The sequence below is a fragment of the Magnolia sinica genome, chromosome 12, assembly GCF_029962835.1.
Source record: "Magnolia sinica isolate HGM2019 chromosome 12, MsV1, whole genome shotgun sequence".
Classification (NCBI taxonomy): domain Eukaryota; kingdom Viridiplantae; phylum Streptophyta; class Magnoliopsida; order Magnoliales; family Magnoliaceae; genus Magnolia; species Magnolia sinica.
This window is the reverse complement of record NC_080584.1, coordinates 24,343,193-24,361,095: the sequence shown is the minus strand read 5'-3', so window position 1 is coordinate 24,361,095 and position 17,903 is coordinate 24,343,193. Positions and strand designations below refer to the sequence as shown.

The 17,903-nt window shown below is 39.9% G+C and overlaps 1 protein-coding gene across 2 annotated transcripts in view; it reads right to left on the bottom strand.

Moving 5' to 3' along the window:
- The window catches only part of LOC131221125 (succinate-semialdehyde dehydrogenase, mitochondrial), a 116,230-nt gene extending 98,702 nt beyond the window's left edge, over window positions 1–17,528 (bottom strand). The window contains exons 1-4 of one of the 2 annotated variants that reach the window (XM_058216269.1): window positions 17,279–17,528; window positions 17,069–17,194; window positions 5,432–5,531; window positions 1,891–1,939 (exon numbers count right to left, since the gene is read on the bottom strand). In XM_058216269.1, coding sequence (XP_058072252.1) covers window positions 1,891–1,939; window positions 5,432–5,531; window positions 17,069–17,194; window positions 17,279–17,458 — 455 coding nt within the window. In that variant the 5' untranslated portion in view covers window positions 17,459–17,528. The remainder of the gene's footprint in view (window positions 1–1,890; window positions 1,940–5,431; window positions 5,532–17,068; window positions 17,195–17,278) is intronic. The other variant, XM_058216268.1, reaches the window with a different exon arrangement.
- Between the last annotated feature and the right edge of the window lie 375 nt (window positions 17,529–17,903).

Here is a 17,903-nt window from a genome sequence, read left to right as displayed (position 1 = left end):
GGATCTATGAGGAACTGATCCTTTTCATAGGCTAAGAGAAACACCTCGACAGATTTGGCCCACAGAAGGTAATTCCTTCCATTCAACTTCACAGAAGTTATTGATGCATTGAAGGAGAGTCCAGACATTTCCCCAAGTGATGAGGAACCAACGATTGTACTTTTGGGCTCCATACATATTCCACAATCAACTTGCTTCAAAGCCAAAAGAGAAACACTGACCCGAGAAGAGATCCACACACAACTATACTTCCACAATAAAATAACGCAAAGATTGTTGGCCCATTAACAACCTAATCGACATCAATACCAAACCCACATTGAATATGACTTAACGGGAGAGAATATTCTATCAAAAGAACTGCTTCCACATAACAACCTTAAACAGATTTTAACATCACCTTATGAGAAATCAGCAAGCCTTCATAATTCGACAAAGCATGCACGCTCCTTTTCGTGAGTGTTGCCTTTTATCCAAGGAACAACGCAGAAAACAATATGTTTTCTGCACAAATGGACAACAAGACACGCTCTCCTTTGCGGCCTGATCAGCCCCCAACACGTTAGAAGGCACTCAAGGAAAAAAAAAATTTCCAGCAACTTGGGTTAAGATCGGGAGGAATTACGAAGTTCAAACCACTTCGAGGATGGCTCTAATACCAATAAGTCAGTATAGAAAAGATGAAAAGAAGAGAAAAGGGAGAGAAGAAACTTGAGAAAGGGAAATTAAGAGCTAGGGCTCATGTTTCCAACGTTCCCACTTTTCTCTTAAATTGTTTTATAAATGGATGAAATTACAAAAGTTCCCTTACGTAAATAAAAGAAAATATACCGAAAATACCCCTTACACAAAAAACTATATTCCCAACACATCCAGGACGAAGTGGACCATAAGTCCATAGCCACTACCATTAACAAATGTCAAATGGCATAACCCAGGCCATTGATGTAAAATATTTAGAAGGTTCTTTCATCTATTTAGAGTCTCAAATGAGTCCCCTCATTTGTAGCTCCTCAAAATTAGTCCCCACATTTGCAGCGCCTCAAATTTTCAACATTTTCCTTATGTAACACAGGTGATTTCCCACTCATTCTGGTCTTCTACAGTCCTAGTCAACTTCTAGTGCATATTTAAGGTTGTGCAGATTGGTAAATATTGACTATAGCAGCGCTAGGAGATGCCGATAGTAGCAAGTTCTTGACAATGTCCTTTTCAATTTTGATCTGGCCATGGTATATGTATCCCTTAGCATCAAACAAACTCAGGTCTCTCTGTTTATCACCTGAGATGACAGAACATCATGTGTGTATGCCTTATGCTTAGATATGCCTGTCTACTAATGTCCATGACCCTCCTTGGCTTGCTCGACCTTTATGGCATGTGTATTAGTTGCACTAAGGGCTAGTGCTAGTTGAAACATGATTATATGTGTGTGTTGTCAAGATAAATGACTAAAATGCAAAAAGAATAACAAGATAAATGTAGAATTTTTTTAGCCATGTTTTAAACAATTGAATTGCTTGGGTTCCTACTCATGGCTTAGTGGTAGATAGTGTGCATTTCAACATTGAGGTCATGAGTTCAAGTACCCATGTGGTGTGTGTGGGTGTGAGTGTGTGTGTGTGTGTAAAAATGAAAAAAGAATTGCTTTGATTCCTTTTCATATTTCTATATAGTTGTAACATTATCATTTAATTTTCTCACAATTCTTTTGCATCCAATGCTTGCTTATTGTAATTTATCAAAAAAGTTTCTCATAAGATAGTTTCTGCAAAACTACTTCAGTGCACAACACTGTTAGGAAAATTCTTTCTCAAATTTAAAAGATAGTGACAACAAAGCACCAACTGGAAAGAACAAGGAGAACAAGGAGAACATATTCCAATCTACCATTTCCGTAGACACTTGCTCCTTTCAGTTGCTGTTAGTTTACTCCAAGCTGCACAGGAGGAGATCATAGACATGATTCAATTAAGGATTAGACTTGTTCACAATATTACTTTTAGCTAGGAGCCAAGACATCAATTACAACAGCCAATTACATTATAAATTTGAAGTGGAATATTTGAATATGATTCCCAAATAAAACGGGGTTCTTCATCTAGGAATAAGCCAAAAACAAGATGCAGATGTGGCAGCTTGGCTATGAACTATATTCGGCATCGCATCACAAACTCCAGATGGTTACTAAAACACGAAATTTCAAAATATATATATATATGGGTGCATGGTTGTATGATGAAATGCATGTTTGTATGTGTTTGCATGCATGGAGGGATGTATGCATGCATGGATAGATGGATCGTTGGATGGATGGATGGATGGGTGTGTGTGTGTGTGTGCATGGATGGATGGATCATGCATACGTGTTTGTCTGTATGTATGTGAATGCATGGATGGATGGATGGATGGATGGATCCACATTTTTCCCCATGTTTCCCCAAATGTTTCCCTAAGTCAACGATACATGCTTTTAAGCCCCATTGAAGGGAAACTTATTATTTGATTCCTAAATATGCAAATATGTGCCTTTTTCGCTATTATTTGATTGTTAAATATGCAAATATGTGTATTTTAGCATTTCATGAAGTATCATTGAAAAATTCCACCATTTTCCCCACGTTTCTCTAATCTTTCCCTGAGTCAGCGTTTCATGCTTTTAGCCCCAATTAAAGAGAAAATTATTACATATGCATCTTTTTTGCACTTATTTGATTCCTAAATATGCAAATATGTGTATTTTAGCATCTCCTAAAGTTTCATTGAGAAATTCCACTACTTCCTCGTGTTTCCCTAATGTTTCCCTCAATCAGTGATACATTTCCGGGAATCAATGATAATATCCGATAATATCGATACATGTTTCCATATCGCTGGCCAGCGATACATGTTATGATACCGATACTAGGAACAATGGCTGCATTGTGTTATAACAAATTGCATCCCCATACTGACTTAGTCTGCAACATCCTACTGAATTGTTGGAGATCTCTATTTATAAATTTAAAGATTTACACGTACCCTGCAGAACATGGATTGTATACGTATATCCATTGCCATACGCTATCATTTGTGTTAATGCCTGGCAACTAACAGATGGTGATTATTAACATAATGTACAATATAAATATGCAAAGAAAAATATATTAACAAACGACAGCCGCTTTTTAACATTCTTTGGAGTGAATTTCTTGAAAGTTGCTATTTTTCAGATTTTTGGGTTTCCATCAATAGAAATATCACCCAACAAGACTCTGCGGAGTAATAATCAACTAAGCAACTCATACAGGTTTTAGCTATGGCTGATTTAAACCACAAAACAAGGTCTTTAACATTGGTCCACACAGACCTCAGAAGAATAATGTTTGCATGTGCAAATGATGTCACATTGAAGAGACCAGGCATCCACTTTGTTCCACGATGAAGTTCCATCCTCCTCTGTGTTGAAGCACAGTTCCTGAATAACTGTACTACTTGGCATATCGGTCGGACCCAAAAACAATATGGAATGGGGCATATAGGACCCTTATTGGACAATATGGGCCTTAACATCTGAATTTGTGTGTGTGTGTGTGTGTGGGGGGGGGGGGGGGGGGGGTGGTGAAGGATTGTAAACACCATATCTATCTTTTTTCTTCTTTTTTTCTTTTTGTATTTTTAGAATGTATTCAATGTGTATCATATCATTCTTTGATAAGAATGTAGTGTGTTGGCTTGACCTTCTGAAAGGCAACATATTAAGCCCTAGTCGAATAAAAATAAACATTATTTGGGGGTTATGACCCATTCCATTCAAATACAAGGAAAATGGAAAAAACAAAAAAGGGAGGGGATGGTTTACCTTTTCCCCTATTTTCCCTAAAATGGTCCATTTTGCTTTTATTTGTCAAATCCCACTCATATCTTGTGTTGTAATTCCGAAAATAGGCCTAGATCTAGTCTAAAGAAAGTTTCTATGCTTCCTCTAGGATTGAAATGATGAGAAGGTGAAAAAACAAGAGAGTTTTAAAAAATAAATTTGCAAAAGAGAGCTTTATGGCCATATTGGCCCATAACCGCCGCATTTCAGATGATATGGACCAAGGGAGTGCAACTTTTTCGAGTAACACAATTGCATCCCCCTGTTGTGTAACAGGGGGCTGTGGCCAATACGATTATGATATAGCCAAATCGTAACTGTTTTTTAAAACCATGGTTGAAGCCTTCTCCACAACCAATTCCAGCTAGCAGGCTCCTGATGTGATTCAAGAACATCTCACCATCCACTGTCCTTTTCAACAAGAAACTAGTTTATGGCTTCCTGAGGGTATTTACATCTCCATGGTATTTAAGTGTATCCCACATGGCCTTCTCTAAAATCTCAGTTGCAGATTGGGTCGAAACCCTTCCACATGTCGATCGATATCAGGTTTTTGTTTCATTCTTGGTTCGAGAAGCATGGCATGAGAAAGCAGGAAGTAACCTACAACAGCACTGTCAGCTAAAGAGGCCGATTATAGAGCTGCGACATTAGTTAAATGTGAGTGTATTTGACACAGCTATTAAAAGACTTTGGAGAAAGAGTCGACTATTACATTCCTATCATAAGTGACAGTGTTAGTTGGATATTGTTGGCAACAAACCTAACGTTCCATCGACCCTTTTTGTCTTTCTTTTTTTTGTTCCATTCACTATAATATGGGAGATTTGGCTTGAGAGAAATTCAAGAATTTTCCAAGACAAAGTGGGAGCCTCAGAGGAAAGGTTCATGCAGAAAATTCTGTTTGTGGTAGCAAGTTGGGTCATTCATGACCCTGAATTTAAATGGACTATGGCCAATCTTCTTTGGGATTGGAGCTTTCATTTCATAATCTGATAGCGGTGGGGCCCCTTTGTTTCTTGGGGCTTCGTTGATTCTTCATATTTTTTTTCTCTTTACCACTATGCCGGGGAGGGTTGTTCCCCTTTATTTCTTGTTTGCGCAAGTAATGACTTCTCATTATCTCTTCGCCCTATTGGCTCTCTTTTTTTCCTTCTGGTTTTACAAAATTTCATTCTCAATTTAACCCAAAAAAAAAAAAAACTTATTGCATTGCAACATATAGGTAACATTCAGAAACAGTCAATCAGAATGTAATGGTAAAAGACAGGATACAGTATGGACTCCTACAGACCTGATTTAGACAATATCAAATAACACAACTCCCAGACAATAATTATAAAATACCCAGGTTCAGATATTCAAACAACATCTGCAGTGATGACAAAGTTTATTAAATAAATCATGGAACATATTCAGAGGGTAGTGTAAATAAATAATGCAAGTTAATAGACAGCCACTAGCATCTCCAAACAGTTAAGGCTATTACAATTTTTTTTATAAAATGCTTATTAAGTATTATGCTCTGGTACAAAATTAGAAAACTAGAATACATCGATATTATTTTCATACAATTGAATGCGTCGTATGCTGATGATATTGCGTCAGTTGTCTCCTTCCGACCCATACATGGGACGTTTGCTATCACATCACCAGTTGCTGGGTTGTGCACCTGCGACAACAAGAGTTGGCTTCATCATATAAGCATTTTCCCAAAACAATTCTTGACAAGAACTACAACAGCAGAGCATGAAGGGAACAGCCCAGTTCTCAAAAGCCATTTCCGCAAAAGCCTTTGCATGGTGGGAGAGTAGGAAGCATAGAGATTCGGTGCAAGGACAAACCGAGTGCTATTGCATGTGTTGATAATAATGACATTTTATGTGGTGTTTGTAGTATCAGTATCATTACTTGTAACACTGGCTGGGGATATGGAAACATGTATCAATATCATCGTTATTATCGCTAATACCCGGAAATGTATAGCTGATTGAGGGAAACATTGAGGAAACACAAGGAAATTGTGGAATTTCTCAATGAAACTTCAGGAGATGCTAAAATATACATATTTGCATATTTGGGAGTTAAATAGTTGAAAATATATATATACATACTTGCATATTTAGGAATGAAATAATAAGTTTCCCCTAAAAGCATGTATCGTTGACTCAGGGAAACATTGGGAAAATGGTGGATCCATCCAACCATCCCTCCATGCATGCACATACATACATACAAACACATGCGTTTTCCATCCATCCATGAGTGCGTGCATACACACATGCACGTGCGTGCACACCCTATAATACGCACGTGTGCGCGACACACACATCTATCCATCCATCCCACCAACCATCCATCCATCTACGCATAAATACATACATACATCCATCCATCCATGCATGCATGCATATACATGCATTTCAAAATACAACCACACACCCATAACACATATACAAACATGCATTTCATCATACAACCACACCCATTAAAAAATTAAATTTAAAAAAAAAAAAAAAAATTGAAATAGAATTTTTTTTTATAAACAGAATTTTGGCAATATTGATTCAATGGAGATATTATCAAAACATTGGCGATACAAGCGACACCTGGAATGTACACAATCTAAAATATTGGCAATAATGATACATTAGCAATACAAGCAACACATGAAATTTACACAATCGAAAATATTGGCGAAACATTGACGATATCAATACATTGGCGATGCTTAGTGATATATCACCGATACTTGGAACTTCTAATACTGTCAATGTTATTAGTATCACCGAGCTGGAGATATGGATAATATTGGCAACATTATCCATTATATCGGGGATACTCTAAACAATAACTATATAATAAAAATGTAGGCTCAATCCTCCAAAGGAAACTAGGTTTCAGGTCATGTGATCTAATAGTTTCTTCTTAATAAAGGTTTTTTCTATAGAGAAGGCCTCAAATCCAACTGGTTGGACCACAAGTTACAGTCCACCTAATGGATAACTTCCAACCTATGAAGGGAACGCGACATCCAACCCATCCGACAGGTTGGTCCCACCTTGGGGATCACCTTGTCAAAAATAGCCATACCAACTCATCACATAGACTACCCTTCTATTTTGAATTTATCAAGGGGTAGATTTTTTCTATGGTGCAGCCCACCTGATAAGTAGATGGGGCTATTTTTCTACTAGGTGATCCTCATGGTGGGGCCAACCTATTGGGGATTGGATGTCACATGAACTAGACAGGTTGGAAGTTATAATTGGATGGACCATAACTTGTGGTCTAATTGGTTGGACTTGAGACCTCTTTTCTATAAGTACTTCACTAGATGCTCATCTTGATGTGCAAAAGGAACAAAAGTAGGGTGGCCTAACTTTGGATTTGTCACACCATTCATAAGCCGGAGTCAATAATATATTTTTGAAGATCCATGAAATGAAAATATATATTGTAAGCCATAAACAGGCATGAGACCTATTAGCAAGGTATTCCGTAACGGTAACGGTGGCCGTAACAGCCACCACCATTACCTTTACGATACAGGGTGTAACGGCCATTACAGGGGCCATAACAGCTGTTACGGTCTCTTTTTCCTTAATGAAAAAACAACCGAAAAACCTGCATCGGCACTGTAATGGACCGTAATGAGCTGTTACAGGGGTTGTAACGGCCTTATGGGTCATTTTTTTCCGTAACGGCCGTTACAACCCTATAACATGTAACGGTTGCCACTGTTACCTTTACATAATGGTCTTTACTGCCTCGTAACAGCCTTTACAGCACACCATGTTGTTAGTAACCCCAGGCATGTTTAGTTTGTTAGGCCTATTTAGAAGGCCCAATAGGCCCTACCATTACTCGCATGGACTATATCAGTTATGAGCTGCATAAAAGGCCCAACAAATGTCAATTATAAAAGGGCCGAGACCTATACAAAAGTGAGCCTCAATAAAGCATTAGCACTTGCCATCAAATTGGACCCGGGTTTGGAGACACGGAATCCATGCGGAAATGGAAATTGTTTTCCACTGACAAGCAGCTGGGTTGTTTGGATACGCAGATTCCATACGATAATCATTACTCTTATAATGGTCAGAATTCCCGGGCACAAGAAAACAAAGTGGCAAATGTCTAATGAATTTGTGGGATTCCACTTGCTATCCAAACAGGCAAATCCTATTTTCTACAGTGACCATGGAAATTATCATTGGGTAATGATTACATTATCCACGAAATCCATGTATCAAACTAGACATTGAAAACTGTCAGCTTGATCTAAACTGGTCCATCCACCATTCAAACAGGTCTGGACCATGACATCATAACTAATATAAAACTATTCTATTAGGAGCATCTACCCAAACCAGTTGAACGTCAACTGCCTTTTGTACAGGTCCAACCGTCAATTTCAAACTTGTTCAATCCGATTCAGATGGTTTTCTAGACACCAAGCAATTTGTGAATCAAAACAAATCGGAGAGAGCTGCAGTTCCAGATGGATCGAATAATCCAGTCCAGATGAAGGGGCTTCCATTATTCTTACCTTGGCAGCTATTGTCCTAATGCTAACGAGTGAAGGGAAGAAAATAATTCAAGCAGACGGAGTTACTGCCGTATCACTGCTAGATTTCTGATCATCCTCCCACACCATATCCATTCAGTCCACAAGCTCTTAAGGGCTGCTACTGTGGTATGAAGCTGAGCAAGTTACAACAGAAATTCAAAATGATCACCAAAGATGTCATCATTCATCCGTCAAGGCAGCAAAGTTGAGATAGAACCAAGTTCCTCATTGTGAGAATCAGGTTCAAAATGATGGCTTTGTTGCCAGAAAAGTCCAGAGTCTCTTTAATGCAAGGGCATTTTCACACCGGGCTCGAGTGGTATGGCCTATGGGATGCAGGGGCACACTCGGGGTGGGCGGCCCGTATGAGCGGAACCCATGTAATTTGGGGCTCACGAGGAGGGTTTGGCCGAGGACCTAACCCATGGATGTGGGGCCTGCGCTATGAGATAAAGGGATTAATTCGCCACTCAATCGGTTCAAGCTTTTAGAGCAAGTGGTTAATTATCCTAAATCAAATTGACATCAGAGCAGGAGGTCTCGTGTTTGAGACTCCTCACCGGGGGTGAGTAATGCAGGGGCATCGGAGTGGGTGGCCCGTGTGAGGCAGGTGGCTCGTGTGAGGCTGAACCCATGTGATTTGGGGCCCACGAGGAGGGTTCGGCCGAGGACCTAACCCATAGATGTGGGACTTAGGCTATGAGATAAAGGGATTAATTCGTCATGCTCCATCAGTTCGAGCTTTTAGAGCAAGTGGTTAATTGTCCTACATCACACTTTCAGGTTTAGGACACCTCATGATTCCCTCACCCATCAGCTAAGTAAGGCAATTCCAAAGTATCTATTAACATGTGGCCATATAGCTATACAGACCAGCTCCATGGCCACACATGCTTACCCAAATCTGTTGCCATCTAGGCATATACCCCACCCAATCATGCCATTGGTGTGTGCACGAGTGTCAGGCCTTTATTGCTTAACCGCACAGTGTGTGTCCGCACAATATATGTCAAACCTATTTTTATGTAAAAGCCCAATAAGGGCAATTTAGTCTTTTCCTTGTAAATAGAAGCCCCTTGTTAGCCATGGATTTGGGGCCCGTGTGAGGCAGAACTCATGGATTTGGGGTCCACGAGGGGGCGGAACCCATAGATTTGGGGCCCCTGAGGAGGGTTCGGTCAAGGACCTAACCCATGGATTTGGGGCCTAGGCAGTGTTCGAAATATCGATACTATTGGCCAATATTATCAGTATCACGGTCCGACGACACGAAACCTTCAAAAGACACCAAGAAAGTTTATATATATATATATATATATATATATATATATATATATTAAAAAAAAAAAAAACCCCACCAAATATCGTTCAGGACAGCGTCATTATCCAAAAAAAAAAAATCGAAAAAATTAAAAGAATATATAGAGAAACTTTCAACATGTGGATTTTGATACCTATTACAAGAGATCGCCATGATCAAAAGCTTCCCTTTGGTGGGTTATTCGGATCAAAGCGTCGTTCGTAGGTTAGTGCAAACAAAATCTCCGATTTGGGAGAGAAATCCGTCAAAATTTGGAGAAATCCGAGTATTTGGGCGAAATCTGAAGAAATTCTTGCTGAAATCCGGAGAAATCCTCGCCAAAATCCGGAGATATGTGAGATTTGGGAGAGATTTTAGGGCTCCGGAAGGCCGAAACCCTCTTTGCTTCGAAAAAAAGGGCGTCCAAGCCCTTTTTATGGAAATCGAGTTGGTTGGTGTACTGCACACCACCGAGTTGACTGGTGTGTTGATGTCGCCAAGTTCCGTGGGTCCCATCATGAGGTATGTGTTATATCCAAACCATTCGTCCATTTGGCGAGCTCGCCGTAAGGCTTGAGCCGAAAAATAAGACAAATCCAAAGATCAAGTGGACCACACTGCAAACAGCAGTGGGAGATTGAACATTTACCATTGAAACCCTTTTGGGGTCACAGGAGTTGTGGATCAATATGATATTTGTTTTTCCACTTCATCTAGGTCTGTGTGACCTAATGAACAGATTGGATGGAAAATAAACATTATGGTGGGCCCTATGAATGTTTTAACGATGAGAATCAGCCCAACTGCTATTTGTGGTGTGGTCCACTTGAGCTTTGAATATGGCTCATTTTTGGGCTCATGATTTAAAATGATCTCTCCAAATGCATGAACGGTGTAGATATAATAAATACATTATTGTGGGGCCATGTAACTTTGAACCGTTCGTACAACTCGAGTTAGAGGAGCGTCACTGCCCGTCTTTACAGTGTGGTGGGAAGCGGATAGCGTAGTGAGTAGCGTACTAAATAAACTTTGTGGGGCCTACTGTAATTCATGTATTTTATCCACTCCGTCCATCCATTTTACCATATAATTTTATGGTTTTAGCCCAAAAAATGAAGCATATCCAAAGCTCAAGTGGACCACACCACAGAAAACCGTGCGAATTGAACATCTACCGTTAAAAAATCCTTGGGGGCCAAAGAAGTTTTGGATCAAGCTGATATTTGTTCTTTTCCTTCATCCATATCTTTGTGATCTTATGAACAGGTTGGATGAAAAATAAACATCACTGTAGGCCCTAAGGAGGTTTCAACAGTGGAAATCATTATTCCTATTATTTCCTGTAGTATGGTCCACTTGAGCTTTGGATATGTTTCAAATTTGTGCTCGACCCCTAAAATGAGCCTAAAAAACGGATGGACAGCATGGATAAACCATGTACATTCACGGTGGGCCCAATACAATTTACTCAGTACTATATGAGGTGCACGAAGCGGATTAGGTGAGACCCCGCCTCACTCAAGACCGTACAGCCGTGTCGTGGGGCCCAACTTGACGTGTGTATTCTGTGTCCACTCCGTCCATCCGTTTTTTCATATCATTTTACAACATGATCCTAATAATTAAGAAGATATAGTTATCAGATGGACTATACTCAAGGAAACAGTGTTAGTTGAACACGGTACCATTAAAAACTTCTTAAGGTGCACATTAATTTTCCCTATATTTTATTAGGCATCCAATCTGCTGATAACTTCACATAACTTTGAATGAAGAGAAAAAACAATTATCAGCTTGATCCAAAACTTTTGTGGCCCACTAATGGTCAATCACCATTGTTACCTATGGTATGGTCAACCCGATTATTGGATCTGCTTCAATTTTTGGATAATGTCCTAAAATGATATGGAAAAACATATGGACGGGGTGGATGCTGAATATGGTTGTCTTAGTTCAATAGGACAGCGCATAGCTTAGACCCTATACAAAGGAAACCTATTATGTGCACTTCTTTTTTGAGATTTTATGATTTAAAAGTGTGTATTAAGGCCTTTTTTAATAATCCCTAAAGTTTCATTGAAAAATCCAACCATTTTCCCAATGTTTCCCCATGTTTCCCAAAAAGTGCGATAAATTATGCAACACAAATGATATATCCCATGCGATAACTAATATGTATCTGTATCCCAAGGGTGCGATACATTGCGCGATACCGATATTTCGAACACTGGGCCTAGGTTATGAGATAAAGGGATAAATTCGTCATGCTCTATCAATTCAAGCTTTTAGAGCGGGTGGTTAGTTGTCATGCATCAATCTCCTCTTCTAGTTGAAGTGCGTAAAGAGGAGTGTGGATGGCTAGTTATCTGACTTTATGGACTCTCTTTTGGTCTCCCAACTGCAATGTGGTGCATGGGGTTGGGGATGTGAAAATGAATCAGTGCCACCCTCTACTTGTATATTGGTTATCCTTCCTTGATTTGTCTCTCGGATTGAATTGTTCACTCCATTTCCTAGTGGAAGTAAAGATTGATAATAAGGTTCAACTTCTTAATCCATTTGACCTCCTCTGAATTAAAATGACTTTGTCATGTTGAATGGAGTGAATTATCTTCAATGATCAAAGTCTACTCAAGTCTTCCTAACAACAAAAGGTAAATTGAAATACTTAACAACAACTAAACCCAAGGAACATGCTCTCCCTCGCTTCCTCCCTCCCTCCAAAATAAGAAAGCAACGGAGGTGAAGTGTCTTCATGTTCGCCAAGCCTTTAAAAGGGACTTCTTTGATACTCTACTTGCATATGACACTTGATGCACTTGCACTCGAAAATTATACACGTGGTATATATTAAATCAAAAAATAAATCAATTAAAAGTGGGACCCGTTTTTACTAGGTCAATGTCCCAAAATTAGATGGTTTGAATGATCCTAACCATTGATTTGAGGACACTAGATTGTTGAAATAAGACCATTAGATAATTTTTATTCTTCAACAAATGCCTACCAATCTGATAGTTAGACAATGAAATAAGTATAATTTCAAGTCGATTGCATTAGTGCGATGAGTGCTATAGATTGAATGAATTTTGGGTCAATTTAGGGGCATTTGAGTGGTCCACCAAATCAACGATACTATTCATCTAAATTTAATTTCAATTTTTTTTCTTAGAATTTCTTTTGGTGGGGGGGAGATAATATCCAATGCTTAGAGATGGGTGCCATAAATTACATGAATTTTAGGCGATTTGGAGGCATTCAAGTAGTCCCTCAAATTGGTGACACTATTCTTTTCTTTTCTTTTTTCTTTATTTTTTCTTTTTCAAAAGGTGAAATTGGCGACACCATTCATCATAATTTAATTTTAAATTTTTTTTTCCTATAACTACTTAAGGGGGGAATGATGTCAAATGCTTAGGAATATGGATAATATCCAATGCTTGGAGATGGGTGCCATAAATTACATGAATTTTGGGCGATTTGGAGGCATTCGAGTAGTCCCTCATATTGGTGACACTATTCTTTTCTTTTTTCTTTTTCGAAAGGTGAAATTGGCGACACTATTCATCATAATTTAATTTTAATTTTTTTTTTCCTATAACTACTTAAGGGGGGGATGATGTCAAATGCTTAGGGATATGCATTAGTGGGATGAGTGTCATGGATTACATGAATTTTGGGGCCAATTTGAAGGCATTTAAGTGATTCCTCAAATTGGTGACACTATTCGTCCGAATTTAGTCTTAATTTTTTTCTTAAAATTTCTTTTCAGGGGGAGGGGGGATGATGTCAAATGCTTGGGGATATAAATAAGTGGGATGAATGACGTAGATTGCATGAATTTGGGGTCGATTTAAGGGCATGAGTGGACCCCAAAATCATTGGCACTATTCAGGCAAATTTAATTCTTTTCTTATAGGGGAATGATGTCAAATGCTTAGGGGTAAGCATTAGTGGGATGAGTGCCATAGATTACAAATATTTGAGGCCAATTTAGGGGCATTCGAGTGGCCCCCCAATCTGCGACACTAATCATTTGAATTTAATTTCGATTTTTTCTTAAAATTAATTGGAGAGAAATAATGTCAAGTGCTTAGAGCTATGCATTAGTGGGATAAGTGTCATAGACTACATGAATTTCAGGCCGATTTAGGGGCATTTGAGCGGTCCTCAAATCAGAGTCAATCTAAGCTGATCAGGTTAATAAAATCATAAGACACAACATTCTTACCAAACAATGGACTTAAACCATCATAAACATGTTAAAAACATTTTTATATATATATATATATATATATATATATATATATATATATATATATATATATATTTCAGTATTTTTTCTGATTTTTTTCTAACTAAAAAAAAAAAATTAAATAATTAAAATTAATTTTAAAAAAATCGACCATTACGGAGCCGTTATGGCCCATAACATAGCTTCCTTTTTTTTTGGAGAAGTTACAAACTTTTATTAAGAAAGTGCCAATAGGCGACAAAAAAAAAAAAAAACAAACAACCCTTATAGCTTGAAATACATCAGCCCACTCCCAAAACAAATCCCCAAAATCTTCTTATAACCCAACTAGCATTATGACTTAAATTACAAAAACATCTCCCATTTCTTTCCTCCCAAATTGCCCACAGACCCACCAACAAGCATAACAGCCATGGGCCTTTTAATCCTTTTCAACGGAAGTGTCATACAAGGCCATTAGCAACTCTCTTATAGAATTCGGCATAACCCAACAAACGTTGAATCTAGAAAGGGCTCCATACCACACCTTCGATGCAAATGGATAGTGGATGAATAGATGATCGATCAATTCTGAGTTAGCTATACATAACAAGCAAACATTAGGGAGAATCATCTCCCTTTTTTGAAGGTTGCCCACATTAAGACTCTTCCTCTTCCCGCAAGCCAACAAAAAGCTGCAGCTTTGGGCTGAGCTGCATAGGACCAGACAAACTTGGTATACTTGGCTTCCCCCTCCAGATTTAGCGAGCATAACATAAAAAGATCTGACCGAAAAACGCTTTGACGACTCCTTTCTCCACACCAAACTACCTATTTCCTAGAGTTGCACACAAGTCGAACCAACTCGGTGGACTTGACTAGTCCAACTCGATCAGATCCGACTCGACCCAAACCAAATGGCAGAGTCGGGTTCAGATCGAGTAAGCCCTATCTCGATCCGAAATCCGACCGAGTCAAGTTCGAGTTACATTGAAACTCGACTCGACCCGACTCAAACCGAAACTCGATCCGGTCGGACTCCACCCGATCTGAAACCCGACTCAATCCGATTGTCGGGTACTATATAAACAAAAACAAAAACAAAACAAAAAAACAATTTCCTTTCCCTCTACCCTAACACTACCTGCCACACCTGATCGGAGCAAGCTGATCCAAAACCGATTCCGACACAGCAGCACCCGTCCGGCCGTCCCTCCTCCTCTCTCTCCTATCCACTTCCTCCCTCCACTCATTCGGCCTAGCTTTGGCAGCAATCCAGCTCGATTAAGGTAAAGTATATTTTTTTTAATTTAATATTTCCGGCCTGGGCTTGTTGTGGTGTGTCCGGGCTGACTCGGAAGCGGCCTGGGCTCGCTGTGGTGGTCCAGGCTGGCTCGGGTGCAATGTGGGCGTGTGGCCGAGCTCGCTAGTGCGTCCCACCTGGCCTAGCTCAAGTGTAGTGGTGTGTCCCGCCTAGCTTGGCTCGAAAGCAGATCGTGCGGTGCGGCCGAGCTCACTGTGGTGCATCCGGCCTGGCTCGGGTGCGGTCGGGCTAAAACCTAACCCAAATCCCTAATCCCAAACCCCAATCCCTAAACCTAAAACCTAACTCTAACCTTAACCCTAAACCCTAATCCCTAATCTCTAAACCTAAACCCTAAACACTACGTTACCCTAACCCTAACCCTAAACTCTAAACCTTAATCCATAATATTAATCCCTAATTCCTAAACTTAAACCCTAAACATTAAAACCTAACCTAAACCCTAAAACCTAATCCATAAAATCTAAACCCTACCTAACCCCAAACCCTAATCCCTAAACCTAAACCTAAAACCTAAAACCTAACCCTAAACCCTAAATACTAAACCCTAATCCCTGATGCGACCCCCAAGAGAAAGATAACAGCACTTCCATCTTGCTAATTTTCTTTCAAATCTTTCAACGACTACGTCCCAAAGATGTGTCCCAAAGATGCTTCGTCAGTTTACCAATACATAACAGCAACCCAAGATACGATGAAGAGAAAGATCCCGCCTCACACCCAAACACACTAGCTAGTCTTAAGAGCTCATCCCTAGGTAAATGAATGCCCAACATAATACTTTTTGCAATATTTACCTTCAGCCCCAAGACAGCCTCAAACCAACGAATAATCGTTCTCAAGGTACCCACCTTTTCTTCCTTGGCCTTGCAAACTCTGCCTAACATATAGTCCAGGAAGCCCTAGTCCACAAGGTCGTATGCCTTTTCAATATCCAATTTACAAACAACGCTACTTAATTTGTCTTTATGTCTAGAAAGATACACTCGTGAGCTAACAAGGCGCCCCGGTCCTCCACAAAAGCTCTTGGAAACTTGGAAATAACACCTTCAAGCATACATCTGAATCTAGATGCTAGAACCTTTGCAAGGATTTTGTAAATGCTTCCAATAAGACTAATCGGCCTACAGTCTTTCATGTTATCTGCAACTGAAACCTTAGGGATCAACCCAATAACTGTATCGTATCGGTTGTTGTGCGATTGTTGTGTTTATTGAATACCTTGCTCAAAGCACTATTAGTGCTCCTAGTTGCATCAGTTCAATAGATCTGAACTGCCCATTAAGTCCAGAACACAAAACATAATTCACGGGCTAACCTACAAAACCCACATCAATTGGATAATCCAATGCATCCTTGATTTGGATTATTTTCTAAAGCCAACCTTTTCCCAAGCCATGGGATGGATAAGATTGGCTAGCAAAAGTGATTCTTTAGAATCACGAGCAATTCATGATAGTACAAATATATGGATCGAATCATTGATTGGGCCTATTTTAATATAAATGACCTTGACCATCCATATCAAATATCATCAATCAAATTATTAATATTTGTCAGATCGGTTTGATATTTACACGGTAGGCCATAAAATGCGTGTTGGACCTAGTGAACAGTCAAGATCAGTGGATTAGACAGTCCAAGAGTCCCAATGCAACTGGGAGCACTATAACTAATAGTGCCCAGGCAGCACCAGAGCATTTTTCAAAATAGAAGTGTTCTGAAAGCAAGGAAAAACAAAAATTGTAGCGTACAACCAGCGTAAAAGAGCGAACCTTGATGGAGTTGCCATCATAAGCATCAGTCCATTTCCCACCAATAAGGCCCTGAGTCTTCAAAAGTCCAGAATCGATGAGCCGAGCAACAGCAGCAGCTCCACCGCTCTGGGTGTCCATGCTCATCTGACCGTCCAGATGCCTTAATCAGAGATCGATCAATGTTAAGTAACAGAAAATACACAGAGAGAGAGAGAGAGGGAAGCTTGCCTGGCGTAGGTGATAATGACGACGATGAAGGGATTGAGAAGATCGAGAAAGGAGGAGAAGGTTGTAGCTTCGAAGAGCGCTCATGCGTTGTTGGTATATAATCCCAGCCATCGGAGTAACTGTTGAGAGAGCGAGAGAGCGGACAGAGAGACGCGTAATCAGGAAATGGCAGGGCTGCATGAATCGTGCAGGCCAGGCGTCAAAAGAGTCATGGGTGCACTAGGTGGGCAATGGTTATCGGATGACCCGGTGGACCCGACTAAATCGATTCGGATATCATTTCCACTGCATAAAACGCACGCGGAGGTATAGGGGTGTCAATGAGCCCGTCTCGGGCCTGAAAAATCAGAATTTTAAAAGGGCCGGCCCGATGGACCGCCAGAAACTGTTCAACATCCGGGCTAAAACCTACCCCAGGCCCGACCCGTTGACAGCCCTACGGGAATTGGGTACCATTACGGGTAAAAAGGGACCGACCAGGGATAATCTGCGCAAGAGATCCTGCATCCTGCATACCTTCACAGGGACAGCTCAATTATGACAAACCTGAGCCCTAGGAACGACCTAACACTCCAACTATCACTAAAGAGACCCGACCGCCTGACGAGCTCGGACCAACCGATGA